This window comes from Pecten maximus, chromosome 19 (assembly GCF_902652985.1).
Source record: "Pecten maximus chromosome 19, xPecMax1.1, whole genome shotgun sequence".
In the NCBI taxonomy this organism is placed as follows: domain Eukaryota; kingdom Metazoa; phylum Mollusca; class Bivalvia; order Pectinida; family Pectinidae; genus Pecten; species Pecten maximus.
This window is the reverse complement of record NC_047033.1, coordinates 27,168,010-27,188,905: the sequence shown is the minus strand read 5'-3', so window position 1 is coordinate 27,188,905 and position 20,896 is coordinate 27,168,010. Positions and strand designations below refer to the sequence as shown.

Below are 20,896 nucleotides of genomic sequence, written 5' to 3'. Positions count from 1 at the left end.
GTGAGGACGTCGTTTGGGTGATGACGTCGTTTGAGTGAGGACGTCGTTTTGGTTAAGACGTCGTTGGGGTGAGGACATCGTTTGAGTGAGGAGGTCGTTTGGGTTAAGACGTCGTTTGGGTGAGGACGTCGTTTGATTAAGGACTTCGTTTGGGTGGGGACATCGTTTGAGTGAGGAGGTCGTTTGGGTGGGGAGGTCGTTTGGGTGAGGACGTCGTTTGGGTGGGAGGTCGTTTGGGTGAGGAGGTCGTTTGGGTGAGGACATCGTTTGAGTAAGGACGTCGTTTTGGTGAGGACATTGTTTGAGTGAGGACGTCGTTTTGGTTAAGACGTCTTTTGGGTGATGACGTCATTTTGGTGATGATGTCGTTTGGGTGAGGACGCCGTTTGATTAAGGACTTCGTTTGGGTGAGGATGTCGTTTTGGTGATGACGCCGTTTGGGTGATGACGTCATTTTGGTGATGATGTCGTTTAGGTGAGGACGTCGTTTGGGTGAGGACGTCGTTTGGATGAGGATGTCGTTTTGGTGAGGACGCCGTTTGGGTGGGGAGGTCGTTTGGGTGAGGACGCCGTTTGATTGAGGACGCCGTTTGGATGAGGACGTCGTTTGGGTGAGGATGCCGTTTGATTGAGGACGCCGTTTGGATGAGGACGTCGTTTGGGTGAGGACGTCGTTTGGGTGATGACGCCGTTTTGGTGAGGACGCCGTTTGGATGAGGACGTCGTTTTGGTGAGGGCGTCGGTTGGGTGAGGACGTCGTTTGGTTGAGGACATCGTTTAAGTGAGGACGTCGTTTGGGTGGGGAGGTCGTTTGGGTTAAGACGTCGTTTGGGTGAGGACGTCGTTTGATTAAGGACTTCGTTTGGGTGGGGACATCGTTTGAGTGAGGAGGTCGTTTGGGTGGGGAGGTCGTTTGGGTGAGGACGTCGTTTGGGTGGGAGGTCGTTTGGGTGAGGAGGTCGTTTGGGTGAGGACGTCGTTTGGGTGGGGAGGTCGTTTTGGTTAAGACGTCGTTTGGGTGAGGCCGTCGTTTGATTAAGGACTTCGTGTGGGTGAGGAGGTCGTTTGGGTGGGACGTCGTTTGGGTGAGGAGGTCGTTTGGGTGAGGAGGTCGTTTGGGTGAGGACGCCGTTTGGGTTAAGACGTCGTTTGGGTGAGGACGTCGTTTGATTAAGGACTTCGTTTGGGTGAGGACGTCGTTTTGGTGAGGGCGTCGGTTGGGTTAGGACGTCGTTTGGGTGAGGACATCGTTTGAGTGAGGACGCCGTTTGGGTTAAGACGTCGTTTGGGTGAGGACATCGTTTAAGTGAGGACGTCGTTTGGGTGAGGACATTGTTTGAGTGAGGACGTCGTTTTGGTTAAGACGTCGTTTGGGTGAGGAGGTCGTTTGGGTGAGGACGCCGTTTGGGTGAGGACATCGTTTGAGTGAGGAGCTAGTTTTGGTGAGGACGCCGTTTGGATGGGACGTCGTTTTGGTGAGGGCGTCGTTTGGGTGAGGACGCCGTTTGGGCATGTATGTTTTTTAAGGCTATCCCTGTATCAAAGGGACCCGGTAGAATGCTGAACCACATTCAAGCATCACGATTACTCCTAGAAAACTCGAGGAAGGGTTCTTTCTTTAAAGAGGATTATTCCGCTCGAGTAGAGAGAACTTCTCTTTACCTCGATTGGTTGCGTCTAAGACCAGTAAACAGACATCCCGGGGTCGGCCCCTACTTTGACGCCATTGTAAGAAGAAAGAAAACATGTCGTATATCTAGAAGTATAATACACACATGCCCTCTTGTACAGTAATCTAAACAAACAAAATGCGTTTCCGCTGCTTTGTGATGACATAATTGAGCGAAGCGCTGCACAGCCACCGAACGCTGACCCTGTTTACACAAATGTCTAGCAGTAATTGTGCGATCAGAGATTACATAAATAGCTGTCATAAAAGATTGTCTGGATGGTTGTTTTTGTCCTCACTATAGCTACTATGACGACGAAAACATGAAATACTGCCCATTTGTCTCCGTTTCAAGAATCAGTAAATAGCAAATATCCCGATAGATAAAAAAAATAAGTTGATTCAAAAGTACATTATCACGGGAATCGATATTGAGTTCTACATTCCTGCATTCTTCACTCTAAAGTTTAAGAATAATACCGCACTAGTTGACTTTAACGTACAGATACTAAAATGTTATTTCCTGAGCCATTATATATCATGTACACAGGTTATTTTAAAATTTGTGGTAGAATAACAAAAGTTTAATTCAACTTTTATGATTTATATGTTGACGACAGCTGCAGTTATTACACAATATTTGACAACAGTGTGAAACGAGATACGGTCACATGTTGTACCCGACTTAATATGTAGTGAGAAATATGGACACGTTGTCTAAGGGAAGCGATTTATAAGGGTTTGTCATGCTAACCTGATGCCTGTTGATAATACATGTTTGTAATTTATGAGATCTAATATGTTAATTTATCCATAAGAACTTTATCTGTCGTGTGGTTGAATTGTTAATATTTTAATTAAGTAGCAGCGATGTTAACTTTGGTCCAGTATTTGGTTTATATTGCAGAGAGAGTTTGAAGTGTCGTATAGCATTAATAGCATACATTTTCATACATCATCGTCAAGTGTGAGATAAAGCAAAAAGCCGGGCAACAGGGAGGGACAACCTTATAAAAAGGACCAGTAGACACTAACGACGACGAGGAGGAGGAGGAGGAGGAGGAGGAGGAGAGAACGATGATGATGATTAATGAATGAATGAATAATTTGTACAGTATGATCAGGGCAAACATTCCTAACTTTCTTTAAATAAACCGGTAATACGATAAGAATGTTAACTAACCGCTTCCCCATTCCTAGATGATTAATTACCGACATAGGAAGTAACATCCGACAAGACTTTAATTGTTTTAAAATGTCAATATCTGCTAACTTAACTGTCAGATGTTCTTAAAAATAATCATGTCACCTCTACAACGATGTTTTTAAACTTCAAGCGATATATCAATGCGACTGTTGGTTAGAATGTCATTTTCGAGCATTTGACTGAACATATAATTATATCCTTTCGTTTAACACTGGTAGGAATGTATTTTAAGTAGCAGTCCATGACAGTGGTGCCGATATAGAGAGATATATAAATATATGTTTTTTATGATGGAAATAAATTATACTCCGTGTTTTATTTGTGAAAGCCCCATAACATAAAAATATATTCAAGTTAATCATTATAATTTAATCTACTATACACAATCCCTTGTATTATAGCTCTATAACATCAAAATATATTCAAGTTAATCCTCATAATATAATTTACTATACAAAATCCCTTTTAAATCCACTTTTATTGGTGGGCTCCTCTTCTCCGCCAATCAAATGCGACATTACAAACGGCATCGGCATCTTTTTAACGTTATGTGTTGACATATGTTTAAGCCAATGAAAAGGCTTGTTACAATCAAGATGAAATTAACTAGGGGCCAGAATGGTGGAATTTGGAAAAAATTAAAATGGACCAGAACACATATTAACATGTAGAAGTTGTGGGTGTATTAACCCCGTAATTATAAAACTAAAACGGGAAAAAAACAAACACACGATACTCTTTAGCTGATTTTGAGCCAAAGGTACCGCCCTTTGTTTTAAATGCTCATTTACATAATTATCCATAAACATAACACAGAAGAAAAAAAAGAAGAAAACTTCACATATTTATTTGAAAAAGTATATATCATTGGTCATAAGTAAAGCACTTCCCAATAGTCATTAAAGTGTCGAAGAATTACTGCTATATCGGTTCTACCTTGACAGGTTAATTGACCTACTTTCATCGTTCTGAAGATTTTATCAATATATGTAGTTAGCGAGTGTGTGCAGGGATACAGAAGGCTCTTGTCTGTGTGACACCATTAGACACTGGCGTGTTGTCCCTGCTCTCTCAGATATCGCGTTACTGATACACCACACGTTCTCTCTTAATCTATAGGTATCACAGCAAATAAGTTATGTCATATTTACGAGAATGCTGTTTCAATTACAGAGAAGCATTAATAAGAAACACACCAGTCTGCACACTCTTAAATGAATAACATAGGTTTTGAAAATTTAAAAGGCGATTCTATACGCTTAAAAAAGTGAATTAATGTAACCGCTACGTCCAATATGACACTGTACACTAATACGTCAGAGAAATGACATCTTGCAAACCTAAAGTTGGTCCCAGTTCCTTAATAGAGAAAAAGAAGAAGAAAATAGAACTGGGAACCAGACGTTGAATAAAAATGGAACTGGGAAACAGACGTTGAATAAAAATGGAACTGGGAAACAAACGTTGAATAAAAATGGAACTGGGAAACAGACGTTGAAGAAAAATCGAACTGGGAAACAAACGTTGAAGAAAAATGGAACTGGGAAAGAGATCCACGCTCCGTTTTCATTAAAAGGAATTAGGAACTTGGCACTGGCAACCAAATTCAGACGACACCCAAGGTGCCATTTCAGGGTCTCGTTTTAGCACCTTTATCAATACAAATATCCCACTCTATCAGAACCTAGTAGATACTAGGTCCATGTAGTTCCGTCTGGTCCCCACATCAATTTAAGGACGTATACAAATTTTAAATGATTAAGAAGAATGCTAAGATATCTCGCAGGTTTTCTTCATAGCACCAACAACAAATACAGAACATTTTGATGTCGCGGACGACATCCTGATTCAAGGGAACTGTTGAATGTCAAGCTTGGCTAGGAAATGAAACTACACGAGACACACAGGTTGATACTGCTGGCAGGGCAGAACTTCCTTTAGAATCGGGACGATGATGAAGGCACTCCGTGTCCATATCCTAAAGACTACTATTACAATGGCATGGATTAACATCGGCCAACCCTGATACCAGCATTTATGAAGAAAACAGATAAAACCAGATCCCCTATCCAAACGTCTAATGAAGTGAACTATATAAAACCTTGAAGACATCAAATATGTTTAAATGCACACCCGGAATTTGGGAATTTTATGATTTAAAGAATGTTAAAAAAAAAAAAAAAAGATTTGGGAAATGGCAAATTTTCGGACTTGGTGATTTAAGGACTTGGTAATTTGATAATTTTATTTGATGATTTGATGACTTGGGGGTTTGATAATTTGTGGACTTGATGGTTTGATGATTTGATGATTTGAGGACTGATTTTAATGACTTCAGATAGATTAGTGAGTACATGTAGTTGATTACCATTTCGTTATGGACCATAAATTTTTTTAAATTTCATTTGGATATTTTTGTCAGAATTTAGAATTTAACGACTTTGAGAATTGAGTATAGTCGAGGATTTGAGAATTTGATATTAGAGGCAAGATGATGAAACTGTTAAAATGATAAGATTAAACATCAATAGTTTTCAAAAAAGACGTGAAGCAGAGTTTCTCACAGCAGGCGTCCGGTATTGACGGTAACGCCTTGTCGGAAACACTTGTCACCCGTAACCCATATACTGGTAATTAACAGAAAGACATTAGCTGATATTAGTTTGAAACAAAGAGAATGAAAGATGAATCACTCGTAACAATCGCCCATAGTAAACAGTACATGTTTCATCAATTATCTAGCAGGAAGGTGCGATTATCGTCGGAACGCTCATAAAGCGTACATAGCAAATTACTGACAAAGAGGATAAAAATGTTTAATGAATAAGAAAGTTAGGTCGATGTTGGCCGAGGGGCGACGGTGAAGGAGGCGGGGTGGGGGGGGGGGGGGGGGGGGGGGGGTGTGTGTGTGTGTGTGTGTGTGTAATAACTACTACTACTAATACTACCACTACCACTGCCACCACCACTACCACCACTACTACTACTCCTATACTACCACTACCACCACTACTACTACTCCTATACTACCACTACCACTACTACTACTACTACTACTACTACTATTACTACTACCACTACTACTACTACTACTACTACTACTACTACTACCACTACTACTACTACTACTACTACTACCACCACTACCACTACCACTACTACCACTACTACTACTACTACTCCTATACTACCACTACTACTACTACTACTACTACTTCTAAAACTACTATTACTACTACTATTTCTATGACCCAGTTATACGTAGAAAGGTAGGTATATTAACATTCCCCAATGCCTACCTTGCATATGTAAATGTAGGCACTTGATCCTGTTCCAGAAAGAATAGGCTGAATAGAAAAAATAACCAATATGCTTTCTATAAAGTCCAGATATACGTGTTTACGCGTGGTGAACGTGCCTGTAACGGTATCAACACACCTGTTTGTCTCGGAGTTAAGGGAGCGTGTTGTCATCTCTTCTACCACCGATACTTCATCAATAATCTAGAGGGCGGGTGGTCTCCAGTGGGTTATATAGGTATTACACATCCACTATCGAGAAATTAATTGCTACTCTCATCAACGCCGCCGACTGTTATTGTTGTTTTTCTCATTGTCTCAACCCGGGTCGACACACCTTGATGTAATCAAAGGAAATTTATTGTGTAATCGGTTAGACAGTTTACTTATTTAGTAGTTATTAAGTACGCCAGTAAGCATTAGAGAACAGAACTGTCATTGAAAACTTAATTAATTACTATTTAATTAAGGGTTGTGTAAAATTGTGTACAGCATCCTTCACTTACTACATGGTGATAAGTACTAGTACTGTTCTCATGCTTGAAACGCTTGTCAGAGATATCGTGATGAAAACATGTATAGTTGGTAATATCGTGAAGATTTAATTTCGCGGTCATTAAATATACCGCGAAAATAAATGAACATTGAATATTTTTACATACACTGAAATGTATCGAACTGGTGTTGCGTAAAATGTAATACTCGCGAAGAGGGTCCGACTGAGACAACCTTGAAATATAAGTCCCGTAAAATTTAATGGATACAGTATCATTTCATCATTCATTGTTACATGTAACTGGAATAGTACGGAAGTTTTATTTATACTGTAAGTTATTCCTACTCAGAACTTATGACGCTCAGAAATTGACATGCTTTTGTATTCTTACATTTTGCATAATTCAAGCATGATTTCAATAAAATATTTCTAGTCTTATTACATATATAAAGTAATATTCAGGAGTAAATCATTTATATAACATCTCTTTCCTTTTTACTGCTTTAGCTAAACCAAGGACGGATATTGCACGAAGGACCTTGAGTTGTAAGTTACAACAACATTCGATTTTTAAAATCTGAGACAGAGGCAATTTAGCAGGTGTGTGTGCTCCATTTACAGAGAGATTGATAGGTCTTAACATACGGAGAGGTGCCCGAAGCGTAAATAAATGAAACTTTGTCTAGGCGGGAATGGCTTCTCAAACTCTAATTAATCAGTTAATTGATGAGTGTGTGTCAGCTTCATTCACTTCCTCCTACAGCGTGGTGATATTCCAAACAGCGTGGTAGTATTCCATACAGCGTGGTAGTATTCCATACAGCGTGGTGATATACCAAACAGCGTGGTGATATTCCATACAGCGTGGTAGTATTCCATACAGCGTGGTAGTATTACATACAGTGTGGTGATATTCCATACAGCGTGGTGATATTCTAAACAGCATGGTAGTATTCCTTTCAGCGTGGTGATATTCCAAACAGCGTGGCGATATTCCACACAGCGTGGTGATATTCCATACAGCGTGGTAGTATTCCATACAGCGTGGTGATATTCCATACAGCGTGGTAGTATTCCATACAGCGTGGTGATATTCGATACAGCGTGGTGATATTCCAAACAGCGTGGTGGTATTCCACGCAGGGTAGTATTCCACACAGCGTGGTGATATTCCAAACAGCGTGGTTGTATTCCATACAGCGTGGTGATATTCCATACAGCGTGGTGATATTCCATACAGCGTGGTGTATTCCATTCAACGTGGTGATATTCCATACAGCGTGGTAGTATTCCACACAGCGTGGTGATATTCCACACAGCGTGTTGATATTCCATACAGCGTGGTGTATTCCATTCAGCGTGGTGATATTCCATACAGCGTGGAAGTATTCCACACAGCGTGGTGGTATTCCAAAAAGCGTGGTAGTATTCCATACAGCGTGGTGATATTCCTTACAGCGTGGTGATATTCCATTCAGCGTGGTGATATTCCATACAGCGTGGTAGTATTCCAAACAGCGTGGTGATATTCCAAACAGCGTGGTGATATTCCATACAGCGTGGTGATATTCCACACAGCGTGGTGGTATTCCATACAGCGTGGTGATATTTTTATACAGCGTGGTAATATTCCATACAGCGTGGTGGTATTCCATACAGCGTGGGGAAATTCCATACAGCGTGATAATATTCCATACAGCTTTGTGGTATTCCATACAGGGTGGTGGTATTCCATACAGCGTGGTAATATTCCATACAGCGTGGTGATATTCCATACAGCGTGGTGGTATTCCATACAGCGTGGTAATATTCCGGACAGCGTGGTGGTATTCCATACAGCGTGGTGATATTCCGTACAGCGTGGTGGTATTCCATACAGCGTGGTAGTATTCCATACAGCGTGGTGGTATTCCATACAGCGTGGTGATATTCCGTACAGCGTGGTGATATTCCATACAGCGTTGTGTATTCCATACAGCGTGGTGATATTCCGTACAGCGTGGTGGTATTCCGTACAGCGTGGTGACATTCCGTACAGCGTGGTAATATTCCGGACAGCGTGGTAGTATTCCAAACAGCGTGGTGGTATTTCATACAGCGTGGTGATATTCCGTACAGCATGGTGATATTCCGTACAGCGTGGTGACATTCCGTTCAGCGTGGTAATATTCCGGACAGCGTGGTAGTATTCCATACAGCGTGGTGATATTCCATGCAGCGTGGTAATATTCTAAACAGCGTGGTGATATTCCATACAGCGTTGTGTATTCCATACAGCGTGTTGATATTCCATACAGCGTGGTGATATTCCATACAGCGTGGTGATATTCCATACAGCGTGGTGGTATTCCATACAGCGTGGTGATATTCCATACAGCGTGGTGATATTCCATACAGCGTGGTGGTATTCCATACAGCGTGGTAGTATTCCATACAGCGTGGTGATATTCCATTCAGCGTGGTGATATTCCATTCAGCGTGGTGATATTCCACTCAGCGTGGTGATATTCCATACAGCGTGGTGATATTCCATACAGCGTGGAAGTATTCCACACAGCGTGGTGGTATTCCAAACAGCGTGGTAGTATTCCATACAGCGTGGTGATATTCCTTACAGCGTGATGATATTCCATTCAGCGTGGTTATATTCCATACAGCATGGTAGTATTCCAAACAGCGTGGTGATATTCCAAACAGCGTGGTGGTATTATATTATCTAATTTTGAGATTGAGGCTTAACCCGGATTTGACCTTGATTTGTGTGGCGGGTGTCGGCGATGTAGCAGAAGTCACTGACTGTTTCAGAGAACCCGGTCTGATTCCTCTTGTACTTTTCCGGGAATTTTTGTACAAATCTATATTTTTATTTATATTTTTGCCCCGTTCAATCAATTTTGATTCGAATTATGATTTCAATACTATGTCAGTAATCTGTTGTTTTGATAACTTAATGCCTTTCAAAGATGTTTTTTTTTCGAAAAGGGCTAAGATCACGCGCTAGAAGGATGTGATGTCATTTGTCGATTTCACTGTTATATGTTATTTATTTCTGTCGTTGAACGAAATGCACCCGGAGTTTGCTGTTGTAATAAGATATTCTTGTTCGTGGTGAAAAATGAGGATTAAAAAACAGATATATTGCATTTCAATACAGCATGACATATTTTACGCTCCTATCAGATCAAATAGAACAAACATAACGATGGTTCAACGAGCAGTTTAATTGGTTAACAATAAGATGAATATATTTCCCCCGCTGAAATGTATCCGTTGGGATTGGTGTATTACAAACGTTACATTTAAAGTCAGTCATTACCTCACTGCTACACCGCAATAAAATTCCTTTTTTGTAATAGATACCTACATGAACAATATTTCGTGTTTTTTTTTTTTAAATTGTAGATGTGAGCCAAACTTATATGATCTAGTACGCATGGTAACAAGCATAATGCTATATCACCGATCGAGGACTTTATACTTTTTTTTTGTTAGAAGCGCACTAAAGGTTTTGATATTCGAGAAAACCGAAGTATTTGGAAAACACCACATAGTCCATATCATTATTATATTACATAGTCAGATCATTACTCCTGCTATTGTACGAGGAATCGAACCCCGGCAACCTTTGTGAGAGACGAGTGCGCTATCCACTGAGCCACCATTTTGAAATTACCATTATATTTGCCGTGAACAGACACTCGTGTTAAAACATTTAAAAGTGAAGTAAATTACAATGTATTCTTCAGTGTTGTTTAATAACAAATAAAACTACACCACACATCTCGATTTTGAAAATGACTGAATGTCTAACCGGCATTAAATGTACGATAATAATGATTTCCGAGGCAGAAATGCCAATGTGTGTTTCGTGTGGTGTATACTTCACGTCAATACAGATCAATATGGCAGCAGAGCTTCATAACGCCAATTAGCGCAGGGTTAATTGAAGACATCTGGTCAGGGGTCGTGTTTGTTCATTAATGATATAATTATTTATCAAGATGACCTAGATTATATGTAAAAACATTGTGTACGACGCAGGTGTTCCACAGCGTAAGCTGTACATGATATATCGGTAATTAAGAGTTAACCAGCTCACATAACAAGGTTCTTGACAAGTCTTTTATTGTCTCCTTCAGATACATTGAATACAAATATCTATTCGTCACGTAAATCGTATATGCTTTTCTGAATTTGAAATGAATGACACTGCAGTATTCCATGTCGGTCATTCACACTGATCTTCACTTACAACATGACGGCTTGTCTTTAAATTATATGATATGTTTACTTTCCATTCCTTGATAGTGATATTCCAGCTTCCCCAACCTACTAATTATATTTCCACATCGAATGGCGACCGTTAGTTTCATTTGCGCGGTCATCTTATTTATTCGACATGAGATCGAGGTTTTCGATGACTGTTTGTGCATCTTAATATCCCTATATCACAGTTCGAGTTCTCGCTTTCATAATATCACATTACATTGATTCTTTTTGGATCAACATACTGACAATATAGATGATGAAGAATACGCTGTCCCTTCCGAATCGCCTGGTTCTACTTCAGTGTCATAAAATGTCCTGCTTGATGGAGAGTTAGTGTTAAAATTACGATTTGAGTATGTATTCCGTTGATGTTTATGGTACAGCAAAGCGCCTATATCGTTTCTTTGTATCACGTCAATATCAAGTCCTATTCCTTAACTAATATCGTAAAACAGTAGATCTAATTAAAATAGAAACAATCTAAGCAATGTTTATATTGATGTGGAAGTTGTAAATAAAAAAAAAAATAAAAAAAATGAAATATGAAAATAACAAATCTGTTGATATCTCGAGCGCTTTCGCAGGTATTCAAATTTTGTTCTTCATGGAAAGTTCATGTGCTGCTCTACAGGGGGGGCTCAAATGCTGCTCTTCAGGGAAATCTCAACTCCCCTGAAGAGCAGCATTTGAACTCCTGCGAAAGAATTTTCAGCAGGTTTGTTTTCATTTTTAAACTCCTTCACAAGACCTATTAAACTATATAGATATAGCTCCTGTATAAAGTAGGTATTGGGTACTTACTAACATAAATAATAACAAATCTCACACTATCCTACTGTCGGAATCTATATTGTTTATCAAACTCAAACTGTTCCGCTCGTCACTGTACACCAACTTGCCAATAAGTAAAATAAATAAATAAATAAATGAATAAATGAATAAATGAATAAATAAATCGCACCATAGCAAAGCGGTATTTTTTGCAGATTCTGATTGGCTGGACTCTCTCGTAATTTGTACAGAATATATACCGCCCTAATAGTCATTAAATTCGAACTAATCAATGACTACAATGTAGATAACAATTCGATAACGGTAAGTGACTAGGGATTTTGAACAGATTTTCCATGTTGGCACGATCTCTTATAGATTATATTGGTTGGACATTTCGATTATGACGTAAGACCCGTTAGGGTTTCCATGCTACATTTGCCCACCATACATCTTGCTGTCATATCGACTATAACAACATTAAAGCCACTGTTCAATACTTATATTTACATTGTCTTACTATTTTCGTCAACTTTGACAAAAACTAAACCAGCACAAAAAATCCCGCCTTTTTGAATGTCACATGACCGACTGGGTGTTATAGCCTGAGGCACTAGGTGTTATAGGCGTATGGTGGCAACTACCTCTTATCATTGTGTCAATGGAGAAATGCGGAGCAAATGTAAATATATCAATATCATAATCATTGCTTCTCTCTTCCGAGATCACATGAACAACTTATATCAAGTCAACCTGTCTAATAAGACCAGTCTTTGTCAGTCTCCTGAGGTGTCGTATTACAGAGGTGTTACTGTATCCCTTTGTGGTGCACACGTTGGCTGACATCCATATTAACCACTCCTCACGAATATTATTGTTATTTTTTCCCTTGGTCTTGTTAACACGACTTTTATCTACCTGTTTCCTGGTATCATAGTAAGTGTTCCAAAGCCAATACGAGAGTTTTAACGAAGTCGTAATTCTAACTGAAAATTGATAAAACGCTGACATCATGTTGGTGGTGTTCGAATAGCGAATTGGTAACGCATTTCCTTTTTACCTAGGCGACCGGGGTTCGATTCTCCGATCGGACGTGAAAAGGTTTGGGACTCACCTGTCCGACCACGTGCCTCTTCCCGGAATACTCCGGTTTCCTCCCACAGTAAGACCCATCGCTCGCGCTTTTTCATTCGGGCCAACAAGCGTTATAGTTCGTTTCACAAATGTTGTAAGATAAGCAAAGTTTTCCTTTACGTCAATATAATCGCAAGATAAAGAACTACAGGGAGACCAATCACAAGGACGATACGACCAGGCGTTTCAGAAGGGTCTTCGTCTTCATTGACAAAAGCCGCAATGTTAATTCCATGCTATCAACGACGAGTTTCGAACATGTCTAATTATACACTGTGCAAGCAAACGCGATCAAGATTTCGACCATCAAACTTCATCATTGTATACCACAACATGCATCGCCTCAAAATCATGAACTTCCAGTCCTCTAGCTAGTTACTTTTATGTGTTTTACGGAAACTATGATGTACAATACGCTTCAATTCGAAACTAGTTGTTGGGTATTAAATTTTGAGCAGTAAACACCTCAATACATTAGCATGTTTCAGTATAAATATCTGGTATTTATTTAATAATCAATATAAAAATAGGTACACGTGTATTTATTTTCGCGCTTTATTCAATAAGTGCGAATATAGCGAAATTAATTGATCCGCAAACATTACAAACGTTTGACTATTTATATGTCACCGACGACAAACAGCTGTATCTATCTCGCCATAACCCCCTGTATCCCCGACACTGACAGTTAAATACCTAGAGCAGATTGAATATTTTATTAATTAGTGCCATACTCGATATCGATATGATAATCATATTTCCAGGTTAATAGCATCGAGGTTGTAATGTTTAGCTAGTCAAATTAGTTTAATGGAAGGTTATTAAACATTCGATCAATCAAGCTATCAATCAATGTATTGATTAAACAGCAATTGCAAATAGATATTAGCCCGAAAATATCTGGAAAATGTTCACTGTTGCCAGTAAAACCGGGTAACGCGGTGTGGATATAAGTATTGCAATGTTATTGTCGAGGGACAGGACTTACGTCGTACGTATAATACATATATCTATACCCTTAATAATCACATTCGTCGAGGCAAATAATTGGCCTCTCAATCATACAAGAATCTAATTCTAAAATTCCTAGAAGGACGAAACAGCTTTATGATGTCCCTAACATCACTGACAAGAACTAGCCGTATGATTTCCTACAATCACCGACGAGTCCTAGGGGAATGAAACAGTTAATCCTAGAAGGATGAAACAGCTATATGATGTTCATGACATCATTGACATGTCCAAAAAGGATGACACATCTGTATGATGTCCCTGACATCACCGACAAGTCCTAGAAGGATGAAACAGCTACATGTATATGATGTCCCTATCATTAATGACAAGACCTAGAAGGACGAACCAACGATATGATGTCCCTGACATCACTGACAAGACCTAGAAGGACGAACCAGCTGTATGATGTCACTGACATCACCAAGAAGACCTAAAAGGACGAAACAGCTGTATGATGTCCCTGGCATCACTGACAAGTCCTAGAAGGACGAACCAACCGTATGATGTCCCTGACATCACCGACAAGTCCTAGAAGGGTGAACAAATTGTATGATGTCCCTGACATCACTGACAAGACCTAGAATGACGAACCAACTGTATGATGTCCCTGACATCACTGACAAGTCCCAGGAGGACGAACCATCTGTATGATGTCCCTGACATCACCGGCAAGACCTAGAAGGATGAACCAACTGTATGATGTCCCTGACATCACCGACAAGTCCTAGAAGGATGAAACAGCTATATGATGTCCCTATAATCACTGACGAGTCCTAGAAGAACGAACCAACTGTTTGATGTCCCTGACATCACTGACAAGACCTAGAAGGACGAACCAACTGTATAATGCAGTTTATGTCATGCTTTCTTTCTACTCTCTATCTACATCAAAATTGGTATTGACAGTTTTTTCCTTTTGTACAAACTTCTAAAATGGAAATGTTGAGATAACAATAATCTGGAATGACACCGAGAATCCCCACCACACAACAAGAAGTTGCATAACATTTGCTGTGCATTTTATGTATGACATGTGGGACCCGCTCGCGTCCCGACAGTAGTCATAGAATCTCTAATGCCAAAGTGTTGATGCTGGATGTTGTTTTGATAGTTAAACTACGTGTACATAATCTTTACATCGGCCTGATGAAGCACACGCGGGGATGAACGACTGGTTCACTCAAGGTCTAAGTGGTCACTCAGGTGTTGTAATATTTTTTATCCTTACATCCTTTTCCCACTGAGCGACATATCCAGCTCTTAACATTTGGATGACCTCGGGGATCAATCCCGAGCCTTGATTTCAGAGACAATTGATACACAGCATGCTAAAATTGTCAATTTGCGAGATCGCCGCTGCAAATGATTTGCAAATAAGGATATATAATGGAAGATGTTCGCTCCTTCCAGCATGGTAAATGGTATTGCCATAGCTGTTGGCCCTTTGCTGGCCACACCGGGGTGCGAGTTATAGTCGTTATGAAGAACATGGCGCTGCCGACGATCTCTCTATTAATCGACATTTTACAAACCAGCGTGGCAATATCAATCTCAATGAAACGGTTGACCTTACGTGACCTTTCGTGTAGTCCAATCGTGAAGAACACCATAATGGATTTTTCCTATCACGATAATCCAGATTTTTTTTTTCTTTTTTTTTTCTTTTATTTCGACGGTTTGGCTGATTTGCCTAAGCCACATTCGCGTCTATCTTGCGAATTGATTTCTAAACAAAATATAAACATACCCCTAGTAGAACATTGAGTAAACCAAAATATACAGTTAAACTTAATTTTAGATCAAAATCAAAACAGCAAGAGACGAACTTAATATTACATAGACACTATTGCACTATTTAGCAAATTGAAAAAGACGATGTTTTAAGGAACTGAGTCCTAAAGATTACAGATAAAATGGATGTAATGTACTCAAAAGGGGAGCCGAGTTAGTGACAAAGTAACGTTTAAACACACCTGTATTAATGAGTACATTGAACCTCATACTAAAGACCGAAATCCAATTTTACCCAATAAGACCACGATATCGACTATAACACATTCCAGTATATGCTGCTAAATGAGAAGCTGTCCCAATATGGTCAACACTTTGTTTGCTATCTAAGACATGGAGCATAGCATATTGTGCAAGCAAGGCTGTGACCAACCATAAAAGGAAATTTAAAGTATCATGCTTGCCATGCTGCTAAATGTAAGGCATTCCATCATTATCAATACAGGTTTTGTTGTATGAAGATAACACACCTGGTTTCATATATAAATGAGGAAAATTCAACAGCTCTATGATATAATAGGCCTCGTATGGAAACCAAGAGAAGGACGTGATGTTGGAATATCTTGTCACCATGGTGACCAGAAACCAGAACATCTTCACGATGTCTGTACATTTAGAGACACGTATAAGACTGACGATATTTTATGGTACTGTACATCCGACAATTTTGAGCCTGACAAGGTAGTCACTACACCGCTCTCATAGACCCTTCGAGGAAATAGGCTGTCCTCCAAAGTTTTTAGGAGATGGCACCATTTTTATTTTGTTGGTATGGCTTTGACACCAAGTTCGGTATCATCAACCAGAAATTAAATAATTCTTTTTCCTTTCGTATAATTAAACAATATTTCGCGATTTGCATACATTTTCAACGGATAGCAAGATGTCGTCAGGAAAATCGGGGGACTAGCAAGTGGAGGTAAAAAGAAGTGGCCGATGTGGCTTGTACCCAGTGTTACATACTGTACACTGTATCTTTACTCTGAGGCAGAGCTATGGATTATCACGCCGAGAGACCGGGCTCGGTTGTATACACTACCCTCTGTTCACCCACTTAAAAAGTATTGATGACAATTGAAGATAAAAAGAGAACTAATTATTAATGACGTGCTTGGACACCTTTGATTAATTACAGATATATTTGAACATCTAACATCATGACTGTGTATGAAATCCTATAAAAGAGGTATTGATGTGAAACTTTGATTAATCGTGAATTAGGATTCAGGGCAGTATCACTTTTGTACACGCATGCGCAATGCTCAATCTTAATTAGGTGTAAAGCGTTTAGAAGAACAGGAGCGGTCCATTCCTGTAATAACCTTCAACACGCTTAATTAAAATAAAACATTTCCTAAGTAAAACAAATGACTATTGGTTGTTGACACGACAGTTCGGCAACACATCAGAGACCACTAACAAATTTAACAAATAGAATGACGTCACGAAAACGTCACTTCCTTTCTGTTGTGAAACTATGATTGGCGATATCTGTGTAAATCGTCTCTAAAAACACATGAAATATGAACATTATGCTAATTAGACGTTATTTGAGGAATTTGTTGTGATAGACAATGTACCCATGTCGTGTCTGGCATATATTAACGAGAAAATCATGTCTTCTAAGTATCGTGTACTGACCCTGGGTACCCTGAGAAACCAATCTAAGTCATCATCCGGGGTATTTTTGGAATGGAGGCAGCAATAATTTTACAACCTCACAGATAAGTTTATGTGTCATGTTAATCACCGTTAGCAGTCATTAAGTTGGGACAGAGATTCCTCACGGGACCCACATATACATAACGAGAGATCGCGATATCTTATTTCTTTCCGCCAACGCATGATTTGCATATACATAAGAAAAAAATCGGGACCTGAGAATTTTATGCAAATAAGCGGGTTATTCAAATAAGCGATATGCAAATAAGTGGGCTCCTCTGTAACAAGATGTATGATATACGCTACCCGGATACGATGTTGGGTTGGTACAGAGTCTGGAACACGGAGACATAGGGACATACAAACAATAATGTAGACTATATCTGTAAAAAATAGATCCCTTGGAATTTTTGTTGTTTTAGGCACGACTTGACTCCTTTATATCCCGGACGTTAAAACGTTATTTCTAACATTCCTTGAGTTAGCCATATCCCAATAGATGATTGCTTTTGTTAAGTATATTTATAACTCTATCTTTCCAATAGACCACTTTGTAAGATGTCTGTTTTATGTTGTTTTTAACTATTGATGAATTCCTTTCCCAACATTAGTATTTTTTCTCTCAAATCTTATCTGGTATGTTTTGATCTTTGATATTTCAATGATACCGTACGTGCCTGCTGCGTCTTACTTACAAATGTATATCTATTTCCTACTTTTCTTGTGGAATATTGAACAGGCTTTAGCCTGAAGGGGGGTTATTGACCGGGTTTTAGTCTGACAGGGGACTATTGACAGGGCTTTAGTCCGACAGGGGACTATTGACCAGGCTATAGTCTGACAGGGGACTATTGACCGGGCTTTAGTCTGACAGGGGACTATTGACCGGGCTATAGTCTGACAGGGGACTATTGGCCGGGCTATAGTCTGACAGGGGACTATTGGCCAGGCTTTAGTCTGACAGGGGACTATTGACCGGGCTTTAGTCTGACAGGGGACTATTGACCAGGCTTTAGTCTGACAGGGAACTATTGACCGGGCTATAGTCTGACAGGGGACTATTGACCGGGCTTTAGTCTGACAGGGGACTATTGACCGGGCTTTAGTCTGACAGGGGACTTTTGACCAGGCTATAGTCTGACAGGGGACTATTGACCAGGCTTTAGTCCGACAGGGGACTATTGACCAGGCTTTAGTCTGACAGGGGACTATTGACCGGGCTTTAGTCTGACAGGGGACTATTGACCGGGCTATAGTCTGACAGGGGACTATTGACAGGGCTTTAGTCCGACAGGGGACTATTGACCGGGCTTTAGTCCGACAGGGGACTATTGACCAGGCTATAGTCTGACAGGGGACTATTGACCGGGCTTTAGTCTGACAGGGGACTATTGGCCAGGCTTTAGTCTGACAGGGGACTATTGACCAGGCTTTAGTCTGACAGGGGACTATTGACCAGGCTATAGTCTGACAGAGGACTATTGGCCAGGCTATAGTCTAACAGGGGACTATTGACCAGGCTTTAGTCTGACAGGGGACTATTGATCACAGTAATTTCGAGCTGACATTTAAATAAAAGCTGAAAAATCTTTACAAAAATTCAAAAAACAATCACGTGACCATCTCATTCTCATATAACTACTGAACGAAACGACTTTTTGTTCCTACAATGACGGTGTCATTACAATTAAACCACGGTGACTGCCTCAGAAGAAATATCACAAAGACATTAACTAGTACCAAGGTCTTACGATGACATTTTACTACAGGCTATAACAGATTAAGTCTGTGTAATGCAGTGATTTTCTTACAATTTCTTTTCCAAAATATTACACTGGGTAAAATGGGGGAAAATAGACATTCTGTCAGTTTTCAATTTCTGTTACTTTTTATTCTGAGAAATTGCAATATATTTGTTATTTGAACTTGTTTTTGTTTTCAGAAGTAAATAGTGATTTATTAAAAAAAATTCTATTAAGATTTTTGTTGTCACATTAAGGATTAAACAAACGTCATATTGTGCTAGTTTGCAAAGCTCTGGCATCTATATCGACCATAGACACCAAAAAAAACAGTTTAATCCTTATATTTACATTCTCGACATATTCGTTTTGTTAATTTTGAAAATTAAAATTGAGTTAGCATAAAAAATGCCAATATTCAGCGATTTCGTCAATGGGGTTCAACAAATCGAACAGCCTATTTTTTCAAAATTCATTTGTCACGTTTAGATTGGCAAACAAAAAAGTGCAATGAAATAATACGAAAAAAACACAGTCTGTTCATTTTTTTTTTTTTAATTATTTGTGAAACAATATTGTATAATGTCTTTTTGATACTTTTTAATTAAAATAAAAAAACGATTTACGTTAGTTACATGTAGTTCCGGTGGGTAAATATATTCATGCGCGGCATGGATTGATGTCACGTTTTGGGTGTCAAGTATGGTCACATAGACAGCAAATCTTTTTACTTAGTTTATATCGTGGCTTTGCCACGAAAATATAAATATTTCAAAATATACATCAATATGTAGTATAAGTATTTATAGTGAAAGGCCTCTGAGAAAATAAATAAAACAGCTATACAGTTGTATTGTCTGACAACTTAGTTATTCTAAAACACAGTACTTTTAAAATCTTACTAAGTCGTAATTTAAGTCCAACGTGCTTAATAGTATCTTTATATGTTCTGAAATGTTAATGAAGATCGCAAAACATTCTTAAGGATCCTAAATCCCTGTCCAGTTGACAACTTTTTGGACTTTTTCCTTGTTTTAATATTTTGTTAAGATACATTTAAATCGAGGGTTCACTTACCTGGAAGTAATAGGGTTCCTCCCCTGCGTAGTGGTCGGAGTCGTTACTGCCCTCTGTCGACACGTTATAGGTCACGTGACCGGAAGTTATAACTGGTTGTCCACTGACACCACGTACCGTGGTCGACTGCATTTCTAGGTATTCCTTTAATAAGCTACAATCCACATAGAGGAAAAATGAGACACTGTCATCACAAAACACGTCATTGCAATGATGACTGAAACATTTCGTTCCAGTACTGAAAAAAGCACTACACGTATCAGGTTCGGCTTTGATCAAATGATATGCAATTCACATTCCAATGAACACGCTAATAAGCTCACTGTCACTGCTTTATAAATGGCGATATAACACTCTAGCAGAAATTTGAAGCCTCATCCATTATTCTCCAGATAGTTGATTCGTCAACAGCATTCTGAAAGATAAAAACAAATTCAATATCAAACCAGATAGCGATATGGGAATGTATATTTATTGACAGAGCTATAAAGGAAATTACTAATTTGTTTTTTCGCTTTATGATATTAAGTGTTTTTTCACGAAATATGTGTTTTAATGTGTTATATCATATCACCATCAATTGGTAATATGATATCAACGAACAACAAATTGCTCACAGTCTGATGTACGGTAACTGTTAGTAATCTGATGTACGGTAACTGTTAGTAATCTGATGTACGGTAACTGTTAGTAATCTGATGTACGGTAACTGTTAGTAATCTGATGTACAGTAACTGTTAGTAATCTGATGTACGGTAACTGTTA

The 20,896-nt window shown here is 39.2% G+C and overlaps 1 protein-coding gene across 1 annotated transcript in view; it reads right to left on the bottom strand.

Annotated features, from left to right (window-relative positions):
- The window catches only part of LOC117317974 (cardioacceleratory peptide receptor-like), a 47,583-nt gene extending 27,059 nt beyond the window's left edge, over positions 1-20,524 (bottom strand). The window contains exon 1 of the mRNA XM_033872945.1: positions 20,132-20,524. Within this exon, the coding sequence (XP_033728836.1) occupies positions 20,132-20,263 (132 nt within the window). The 5' untranslated portion in view covers positions 20,264-20,524. The remainder of the gene's footprint in view (positions 1-20,131) is intronic.
- Positions 20,525-20,896: the final 372 nt, after the last annotated feature.